At 36.0% G+C, this 11,582-nt stretch overlaps 1 protein-coding gene across 1 annotated transcript; it reads right to left on the reverse strand.

Moving 5' to 3' along the window:
- Positions 1-7,689: 7,689 nt before the first annotated feature.
- Positions 7,690-10,568, reverse strand: LOC128678157 (uncharacterized). The gene is made up of 4 exons (XM_053759504.2): positions 10,326-10,568; positions 9,485-9,674; positions 9,073-9,200; positions 7,690-8,659 (listed from the first exon to the last, which is right to left on the reverse strand). The coding sequence occupies exons 1-4, from the start codon at positions 10,518-10,520 to the stop codon at positions 8,537-8,539; spliced, it is 636 nt and encodes a 211-aa protein (XP_053615479.1). The 5' UTR covers positions 10,521-10,568; the 3' UTR covers positions 7,690-8,536.
- Between the last annotated feature and the right edge of the window lie 1,014 nt (positions 10,569-11,582).

Here is an 11,582-nt window from a genome sequence, read left to right on the forward strand (position 1 = left end):
GCAATAAATTATTGGATTTGGAATATTTATTTATTATTATTTATTTATATGTACACAACATAAAAGTGTAAATATAAAACTTAAAAATAGGAAACTAATTACAAAGGTACTACTTACGAGGGCTGCTATTTATGTATCCGGAATAACAAAATTAAACAAACATATATAATTACATATGGTTTTATTGTTTCTCGAAGTATTCTCCGCGATGATCTATGCACTTCTGCATACGATGAAACCAATTTTCAAAGCACTTTTTCCATTCTGATTGAGGTATGTCCAAAACGTATGTTTTGAACGCATCAACGGCCTCTTCGCGGCTCGAAAAACGTTGACCACGTAATTTATTTTTAATGTTTGGAAATAAATAAAAATCATTGGGTGCCAGGTCGGGGCTGTACGGCGGATGACCCGTCAATTCAATCTTTTGACCCTCCAAAAAATTATTTGTTTCAGCCGACTTGTGGCAGCTAGCATTGTCGTGATGAAGTATGATTCTGCGTTGTGGGTTGTTCTTTCGTATTTTTTCAAAGACTTCTGGCAAACAAATGGTGGTGTACCATTCAGAATTAACCGTCCTACTATTCTCTAGTGGCACTGTAGCTACATGTCCGTTGATACCAAAAAAACAAGCGACCATTTGCTTTAAAGTGCTTCTCGCACGAACAACTTTTGTTGGATTCGGTTCATCTTGAAAGACCCACACCGTTGACTGCTGTTTAGTTTCAGGGTCATAAGCATAGATCCAGGTTTCGTCACCTGTGTAGATATTATAAACAGCTTTTGACGTGCCACGGTTGTATTTTTTTATCATTTTCTTACACCAGTCGACACGAGCCTGTTTTTGATCTACGCTCAAGTTGTGCGGAATCCAACGCGAACAAATTTTTTTAACAATTAAATGTTCGTGTAATATCGCGTGTATACTCGTCATACTAATGCCCAGAGACGCCTCTATCTCGCGGTATGTAACATGACGATCTTGCATTACTAATTGTCGCACAGCATCAATATTTTGTTGTACCACTACCGATTTAGGACGACCCTCCTTAATTTCATCCGTGAGCATAGACCGTCCACGTTGAAATTCCTTAAACCAATAATACACAGTGGTTTTCGATGGTGCTTCATCTCCAAAAGTTAAAATCAGTTGTTCGATGCACTGTTTTTGAGTTAATCCACGCCGAAAATCATAATAAATCATCGCGCGAAAATGTTCACGAGTTAAATCCATGGCAATGAAGACAAGCTATTTTCAAAATTGGCGCCAATTGAAAAAAACAAATGACAGGGACATGAAAAATATTTATTCTCTAGCCGAAGAGTTCTATTTTCAAATGTTGTAATTACTTTTTAAATATTCTAGAATTATTGGCCATAGTTCCGGATACATAAATAGCAGCCTCCTCGTATTTCTATAGGAATTTCTTCCGGAAGATCCGCGAAAGACAAATGAAGAAAAAGGCGTTGATATACACAAGAAAATGAGATAAATATAATATGAACTATATCCATACTAATATTATAAAAAGATTTGTATTTTTGTTTGTTTCTAATCCTAACTCATATTAGAAATCCGAAAGTAAGTTTGTTACCTCTTCACGCTCTATCTACTCAACCAATCTTTTTGAAATTTTGCATACACATAGTTTAAAGTACGGAGTAAAACGTGACCTTTCATCCCGAAAAAATAACTGCTCCCGTGGGAAATCACGCGGGCGAAGCCGCGGGCAAAAGCTAGTACATAATACCTAGATGTAATGCTTTTGTTCATTTTTTTATTTCTAAACGAATCAGAGCTGAAACGAATCTGTATCTCAATTGCTCACTAGCTTCACTAGCTCTTTGTGGTCGAATATCAAGGTTTTTATAATTCGTCGTTAGTCACCTCGAATAACTTCCACGGGTGTGTTTTTTCTAGATCAGGAATCGCACATCTCAAGCCATTGTGACACCCGTTGCGTGTGACAATGGCTTGAGATGTGACGTGATGTGATTTGATGGCTTTCCACGCTGAGCACTCAGATTGTATTGCGGGTTTGATGGACACAAACGACCACAATACATCTAAAACTGCAAGGTGAATACTTGTGATCACAGGTAGACATTTTAGAACAGGACTACCAGAAAGTGGACGGACGTTCACTATTAACCATCACTCTTAGTCAACCGGTTAGGATTACTGATAAATCTTTTCTGTTGTATAAATACAGCGAAATGAATCTCAGATTTGAATATATGCCTTTTGGATGGCAGATGAACATCGTACTGACTGAGCGACACCTGCAAAAATAAACCGATATTTTGTAAAATCCAAAACAATATTTCAGCAAGTGCCTATATCTTTTATGAAATCCATTTTCGCAAAGTGATTGACATAGATATAAAATTACAAGAACGGTCGTATTCCCCTGAGTGTTTTCGTCGAGAAAATACATAATTTTCGCATTCATAACCTTTCTTCGCTAATAAAGTCCCGATTTAAGATTTATATTAAAATTCAAAGGGAACTGGGAATGAAGATTTTCATAGGATACATTAAAATCTGTTTCTACCGCTTCGCTTTTTGCGTGTGGTACAAGTTATAGTTTTACTAGCTAATGTTAATGCAATTATTATATTTTCCCCCAATTTTCTGGACATTTATTTGTATATCCTGGAGAATTTATAAAATAATAAAATTTGATTTTATTTGTTTTATTTTATTGTTTTTTTTTTTTTTTTAATTTATATTTTAAACACACCGTGTCACCTGCAAGTCTTTGTGTTTTGCTTGGAATTAGTAGGTACTCACTGAGCACCTGCAAATTCTATGGTGTTTTGCTAATGGAAATTGTATGAAATTTGTCGGCTTCAAGTTAACACTTGACAAACACATTTATAAATTTGAAATTTTTATTTTTATGTTGTAAATACTTTTATTCTTTTAGTTTTAATAAAATATTTTATGTAGATCAAATCAATCATGTATGATAAATAAACACATTTATAATAAATAAATATTCAGCCATGCAAATTGAGCTGAAATTAATCGCATTAGTATTAAAAATCAAATTGATAATTGGCCTAAGGATTGAATAGTGACAGGTTTCTAGTCCATCATCTAAGGGAAGATTTATAGAACTTTCCAATTTACAGAACTTTCTTTTGATTGACTTTTACAATCTGATTTTCATATTCTATGTTTTTTATTCTTCTGTTCTGAGAGTGTAATAAAAAAAAGTGCCAGTTCCAGATTCTCTTCCCGTGGATATTGTAAATTTCTTCATCGTAATCTACTAATAACTCTCGTGACTTGTACCAGCGGTGAGGTCCGTCGGGACAGCAATAACAAGTCCATAAACCGTTTTTACTGCCTTTGTTCAACTAAATGTATGTCGGTTCTGACTTTTTAAACAATCACCGTATTTTTCTATAGGAAAACCGATATTTCCTTACGCTGAATGGACTCGTTGGATTCCGAAGAAATTTCCATCAAAATGGCGGGAAAATAATGGTGAAATGAAGAAGCCATTTTGGCAATTCGATTTTCAATTTTTAAGCGCTCTAGGTTTTGTGCGGATTTCAATAGAGGATTGATTGTCGTAGAACACTAGGCAATTGAATAAGGTAAGTAGGTATGTCTGCTCATTCTAAAATAATTATTTTAAAGAAATCATTACCTATATTAATTTCTCCTGGCATTTTTTCTCTGTCTCTTTGTCATTTTTGTATGTTCCCGGTTGCATTCACGGCTTTACCGCTCGTAGGTCGACTCACGAATAAACAAATAAATAAAAATAAATTTATAAACGCACAAATGAACACACAAGTTTCGAACTTACTTTGGGGCTAACGCAATCTGTGTACGTTAGCCCCAAAGTATGTTCGAAACTTGTGTTATTTTATGTTGTGTTTCGCATTAAAAAGAATGATTACGTTTTGAAGATTTGGCTCTGATATAATGATGGCCGCTGTCTACGTGCTATTGTTGTCTATCAGCTGTTAAGGATACGTGTGGTGTGCCTTAGTCACATCGTACTGTCTCCACGGAATGTTATATTAAGGCTCCCTGCACGTATCACTACACCCTTCTTCCGATATATAAATAAATAAATATGTATGGACAAGTTACACAGATCGAATTGGCCCCAAAGTAAGTTCGAGACTTGTGTCACTAACGATACTATATTTTATAACTACATATATAAACATCCAAGATCCTGGCCAATCTGAAAAAGATCCTTTTCCAAGTTGACCTGACCGGGGACCTGGTCAATCTGAAAAAGTTTCATTTTCCATCTTGACCTGACCGGGGATCGAAACCGGGACTAAGCAGTCCGACATGATGAGGCCATCAAGCCACTGAGGTCGTCAATATAATAATAACAAAGACAAATAAATAAATAAATAAATATATTAGGACAAACCACACAGATTGAGCTAGCTAAAGTAAGTTCGAAACTTGTGTTATGGGATGCTAACTCAACGGTACTATATTTTAAAACGAATACATATATAGATAAACATCCAAGACCCGGGCCAATCAGAAAAAGATCGTTTTCCATCATGACCCGACCGGGTATCGAACCCGGGACCTCTCGGTTCAGTGGCAAGAACTTTACCACTGCGCCACCGAGGTCGTCGTATACAAAGCAAAGGTGTGTCAGTATAATCAAATAGACATTGTAAAAGCTTAAATCTTTGATGATTAAAATATATAGGTATAACCCCTTTGAGCTGTCACGGCCAATACCGGCACATTGGAGTGGGTCGCACCAATCAATTTGACGTTAACTTTAACCTGCGCACGAAAACGCAAAGTAAGTTTTGCCTTATCGGCGTGGCGGCGATTCGCAGTTTAAAGTAATCGTCAAAGACGACTAGTGCAACTCACCCTAAGTATTTTAACTTGAAAGAACGTGGTTAATTTTCACTTAACCAACCTATTATATCATCAAAGGTGTACTTACTAAGACGGCTTAAATCCAATAACGAAGCGACAGTTGCAGAGTTTTAAGTAATTTTACACCTGGCTTAACTTTAAAGGGTGAAATGCATTTTTAATTTAACTTAGGGGGTGGTTAAGTGCTTTTAGATCTGTGGTTAATTTGGTATATTATGTATTATTACCAAGAGATTTGACTCTATGCTGCGCTTTGCAGTGGTCGTTCGGAAATGCCTGTACTTTGTAGCTTTTTATTCACGTCAAATTTTGAATGGTTATTATAATTCTCATTGTATGTAGGTATTTAAAATGTGACGTGAATAAATGCCTGTGTAAGTCTAAATACGGAATAAATGTCGATTTGAATTGTGAGTTAAAAATCTTAACCTTATGTATGTTACCGATTCCATTTAGGGCCCGTAAACCGGTGTCAGTCATTTATATAAAATAAAATTTTAATAATTTTTAATTAATTACATTTTTAATAAGCTCTATTCTAGGACGGAACCACACGCCATGTTTGTTGTGACGAATATAACAAAGTCGCTCTCGGTTGTTGTCAGTTCTTAAATTTTCTTCTTTAAAACAACGCAACGGATTTTGATGCAGTTTTCCTTGTTATTTAGACAATTTATGCCCTATTAAGCTAGCACTAGCTTTTGGCCGTGGATTCGCCCGCGTGAAAATCCCACGCGATCATTCATTTTTCCGGGATGAAAGGTTTATCACCTCAAACTAAATGTATGCGGTAAATTTCAAGAAATTTGGTTAAATAGCTAAAGCGTGAAGAGTTGAGAACCAAACAAACGTACTTTCACATTTATATTAGTTAGGATGGTTTCGACGACGTGAGAATTAAGTCGGGCCGGGTCTTTAAAAAAATTAAAATGAATCCTATTTTTTAAATGATGTGTTATTATAAACTGTTCGTAAACTCTGTTAAAAATACACCCAAAACTATAACTTAGCTTAACCACCTCCTAAAAACCAGTTGCATCGTAAGTTTTTTGTAAATTGCACTTGGCAAAATGAAATAAAAATAGTGGTGCAGTAATGTAGGTGGTGCATTAACCCACGTTTATATGCAAAACGATGTAGGTTGGGCGTGAAGACAGCGTAATGGAACGCCATTCATATCAGCATTTTGTGGAAATATATTGAATACAGCGGACTCAGCGGCTTATATACAAATGATTTCACATTTGTATATAAGCTTTATTTCACAAAAATGCAACTACCAAAGAGTATAATTATATTTTAAATACATTAACACCACGGAGAAGCTCAATAGAGCAGTGGTTAGCGCGGTAGCCCGGCGTTAGTGGCTGTTAAGCACGCTCACAATGGTCTGTCATTGGATGGGTGACCAAAAATGTATCATAATAATAATTATTAAGGTGGTAACTGAAAATTAGTGTTTGCTCCTGGAGTAAAATCCACACTGAGGTACTGTCTATTTGTATCACTGTGACACACTGTCACAATCCGCACGTGATCAATTTGTGTTACTTAAATGTAGTTATAGTTTTATCATTTGCACCTATCTTGAACCCACCGTGTTTCGTAAGGAATATAAAAATATTGGCACGTGTTATTCTTCTTCTCATGTTTTCCGAAACACATAATTTGTCAACGTATCTATTATATCCTACTAATATTATAAATGCGAAAGTTTGTGAGAATGTATGTATATATGTTTGTTACTCTTTCACGCAAAATCTACTGGATCGATTGTTATGAAATTTGGTATACGGATAGAATATAACCTGGAATAACACATAATCTACTTTATATCCCACAGAAGCGAAGCCCCGGGGCGCAGCTAGTAGAAAATAAATTTAATTAAATAAAACTTGTATTCCGAAGGGCGCAGGCGTCGAGGTAGACCATGGACAAGATGGCGGGGTGATCTAGACAAATTACAGCGTGGTTGGCAACAAATGGCTCAGGATAGAGACCTTTGGAAGACAAAAGGTTAGACCTTTGCCCAGCTGTGGGACACATAATACAGCCTATAAAAACATAAAAGCGCTTCATTCGCTAGATTTTAAAATGTGCAAGGTTGGTTGTATGCCGACTGCATTTATCACCTTGATATGTGTGTTAGTGTGAATATGCGGTGTTGCAAAAAATGGGACAGTTGTTACTGTCCCACTATAAATACTATAAAAAAATAATAATCATTTTAAGCTGCCTCATAATGAATCGTTTAACCAAAGACTACCGAACCTATTTATCGATTTGCAGAAATCTAATAAAATACAGTAGGCTATGACTGTATAGATGATATTACAGAAAAAGAAGTACCTATGGAGAGTCTACATTTATAGTCACATAGAAATATTCATGTTTTAATTTTTGGATTAGATTAATTTTAAAATGACAGTATTTTCAAGTTTTTCTCTTTCTCTCACATTTGTGCGTTTGGTTCGGTTTCTTTCTTAGCCGCAAAGCCAAAGATGCCCAAATCCGGTTTTTTATTTTTCTTCTCTATTTCTCTTATAAAAATAGTTATTGATTCCAAATGTGTAAAAGGTGTAATTTTTCTCATTCTATCCACTTTTTCCCATTTAATATCCACCCTACTCGCATGATATGACTGTGTATAAACCTTAACTAATGCACTTGTTCGTAACAAGTGACGGTGTGGGAATTTAAACGCGATTTGTATAGTTTAGGAGGTGCGGCGAACAGACGGACACACCCAGTGATATAACGCGTGTTAAATCCAGGTTTAGATTTTATGCAGTCCATTTTCTAAACAGCTTTTTGTCATAATATGATTGTTGTCTTTTGTGATATTACGGTAATGGTTGTAGACAGACGTTTATGAAAAGGTGTGTCTAATTCATTTCGAAATAACTATAGAATGCAAACAAAAGTACAAAGTTACTTTATTAGATGAGATGGTATGCAAAATATTATGATTCCAATATCATTGAGTGCAATTACTATATACTTGCATCGGTAGTGGTCTAGTGGTTAAGACACGGTATCCCGAATAGTATCAAGTTCGAAATCTTTACGCAACTGGGATGATTAACATCACATAAGACCTACTTTGTTAATTGAGATTTGACGACCTCCGTGGCCTAATGGTCATCATGCCGGACTGCTACACTGGAGGTCCCGGGTTCGATCCCCGGTCAGGGCAACATGGAAAATGATCTTTTTCAGATTGACCTGGGTATTGGATGTTTATCTATATGTTTATATGTTATAGAATATTGTATCGTTGAGTTAGTATCCCATAACACAAGTCTCGAACTTACTTTGGGGCTAGCTCAATCGGTGTGATTTGTCCATATGTATTTATTATATTTATTTATTTTATTTACGTCTTTGGAGAAAAGGCTACGGTGAAGTTTGTTGCGCCGATTCTTCTTCACCTGCGCTTTGGAAGCCGGCAGTAGACTTAGTTTAAGTAATTTTTTCACGTCAATAAGTGATGTATATCATCCTAAATTGAATAAACACGACGTAATAACATAATCTAATAGAGAACATATCAAAATCAATTAACCGAAGCTACGTGACATGAAAATAGAAGAAAAAAGAATAAAATTTTCTATTGCAATAGTTTTATGAAAATCTACACGAAGCTGAAAATTATTGTTTGTGTAGGATGTGCAAATTGTTCAGTTTGACGTGACAGATCTTCGGTAACCGTTGCGGGCCGCGGAGTTTGGCCATCAGTTCGAAGACAGGCTTCAACTGGTCTTCTGTTATGCCCTGAAACATCAGTAATAGCAACTAATATAAATGGGAAAGTAAGTTTGTTTGTTTGTTACTTTATTGGTTTGTTTGTTTACATTTTCATGCGTTATCTACTCAACGAATCTTCTTGAAATGTCGCATATAAAGAATTAAGACTATGGAGAAGGACATAGGGTACCATTCATCCCAGAAAAAACTATTGTTCTCGTGGCATTTGCAAAAAACCTGTATTACCTATTATAGGTGGCGCTAAGATGAAAATTAAATACTAATAAAATAAACTTTGCAAATTAAAAGACAATTAAAGGCTATGGATATTTTATTTCAACCATCCCAATTCCATTTTAATACGAACTGTTCCCGAGGGAATTTGCGGACGAAGCCGCGGGTAAACAGCTAGTAATACATAAATACATATCATCATCTACCTGGTTTCGCCGGTATATAACGGCCGCTATCATCTTGCCCCACAGCATCTGAACCAGGAACTTTCCCGAGCCGTCTTCTGATTTCATCAGGTGCAACTGCATCGTTGCATCGTGAGTCACCGCTTTGACTGTAGAGGAAAATTAACTAAGTATTTTAATTATTTTAGTACTACAGGAAATTACAAATAAATGAGCTGTAACACCCGGAAGTTGACGCAAAAAATTAATGTTTAAATTTTAAAGATTCGGCTCTGTTGTTAATTAACGTCTTTGCAAAAAAGACTGCGGTGAAGTTTGTTGCGCCGCTTCTTCTTCACCTGCGCTTTGGAAGTCGGCGGACTTAGTTCAAGTAATTTTTTGACGTCAATAATTGATAAGAATGGTACGTACGTATATCATTACTTCTACTTACAAATGTCACTCTTCTCAGGATCCAAAGCCAGCACCTGGTGGAAGCAGCCGGTGGTCCCGTCAACCAAGCGGGACCATACGTCGAAGGGATGTTCGGAGTGGTACCGCTGCCGGATGATTGGTCCCTTGATGGATGAGAGGTTGAGCTTGCTCGGCGCTTCAGTTTTGTTGACCAGCCATCGGAGACCAGCCTGGTGAAAGAGATGTCATCCAACTTGGATGTTAAGTAAATATATATTATACTAAGCGGGTATAATACAACCATAACCACAGACAAATGTTTTTTTTATTATAGATTATACCCGCGCTGGGAACCGAGCCCAGGACCTCCACATACGAGCGGATCACCACGTCAAGGAACTCGTCATTTTCAATACTGCAGTTCATTGGCTCCGTATTTTCCCCATTTAATTTACCCATCTTTTGAATAGAAATGAAACAAATTCTCTAAAAAGGTGAGACACAATTCTTCATAGTCGCACCCTCATGGCTGAGGGTCGTGGTCATTACGTGGAATTAAACACACACAACAACTTTCTTGGCATTAGTAATGGAGTGGTTTGCCATTGCCTTCTCCATTTCACACACAAGTTAAAATAATCAACCAGTGTGCAGGTTTCCTAACGATGTTTTCCTTCACCGGAAGCAAGTGGTGGTCGATGAAAACAACTATACATGAGTCAGATTGGTCAAACTCATGTGGCACGAGTAAGATTCTAACCTGGGACCTTTCGATCCAAGGGCGGGCTGTCTTAACCATTACACCACCACCGCTTCCTAAAGACAACGAGAAGAGACAAAATATGAAGTGCTAATTAAAGACTGTCAAAATGGAACCTTACCTCGTCGGTTTCACTGAAGTCCACGTTGAAGCAAGTAATATCTTTATCAGGAAATAATTTCTCTGGTATTATGGCCACAACCTGCCATGATCCTATCACACTTTTGAAATTGAAATTAGCTTGGAATCCCCCACATAACGAGGTGTTCTTGTGTGCTTGTATTGCTGGTAGGAGGAAGAGGATCAGAAGAATCATGGTGTAGGTTGAAATGTGGGCTCCGAACTGGCCTGAGGTGAGTAGGAATTTGGTGTGGTTTTAGAGTCGTTAATGGTGTTAGAGTTATGAATTGTATAGACCTGGCGTCAATTGGAGTTTGTGTATAATTTTATTTCCAGTGGTGGCCGAATATATGAAAAATCTTTTGTGTTTTAAATAAATAAATTAACTTGGCAATCGCACTAAACAATCTAATTTAATGTAATATATATTACTTTACATTGTGTCTTTATGCGATGGCCGACTCAATTATTTTATTTAAAACATAAAACAATTTCTATTAGGTATTGATATGGTCACTATAGAATATTGATAGGTTAGCTGACTATGTAACAACTTAAGACAACAACAGATCCCATAAGTAGGGACTGAACAAATTAATAACCGACTTCGTATTACATGGAACAAAAGGCGGACTTTATAAGAAAAAAATGGGTTTAACATACATATATAACAGGATTTTTTAAATTTATCTTACATGCAAGAATAAATAAATATTTTACAATTATTTGTCGTTTAATACTCAGCTACCTTATTATTTTTGTACAGACGTACCTATGATATAGGTACTATAGAAAATATCGGTCAACTCTAACTCATTCTTAGCCCAACATCAAGGACCTGTGAATTTAATGACATAAGTATCACAATTTCTGTAATAAGGTAATAGAGGTGACGCGCTGACCCATTTTCATGATTTGGTCAATTTTTAGTGGAATGACCCACAGTGTTCTCAGTTACAACATTTTTAATGTCACTAGTCTTTTCTAGAAGATTTCACACTCTATGTTCAGAATTCTTTTCTGTACATAAAACCGTAACCTACATTACCTAAATTAACAAAAATAAGATTATTTTACCAAAAAAATCGTAAGTAAAATAACTAAACATCTATTTTTAGTTTTAACAGGTATTTTTCTCTCAAAAAATATTCAACAAATATATCATTATACTAGGAAATGATTACTGTGTCTGTTCTCTTGATCAGAGTGGATTTAGTGCATTCATTATCAAGTCACAATATAACAGTATTTTGAAAAG

The sequence above is a fragment of the Plodia interpunctella genome, chromosome 19 (genome assembly GCF_027563975.2).
Source record: "Plodia interpunctella isolate USDA-ARS_2022_Savannah chromosome 19, ilPloInte3.2, whole genome shotgun sequence".
Lineage (NCBI taxonomy): Eukaryota > Metazoa > Arthropoda > Insecta > Lepidoptera > Pyralidae > Plodia > Plodia interpunctella.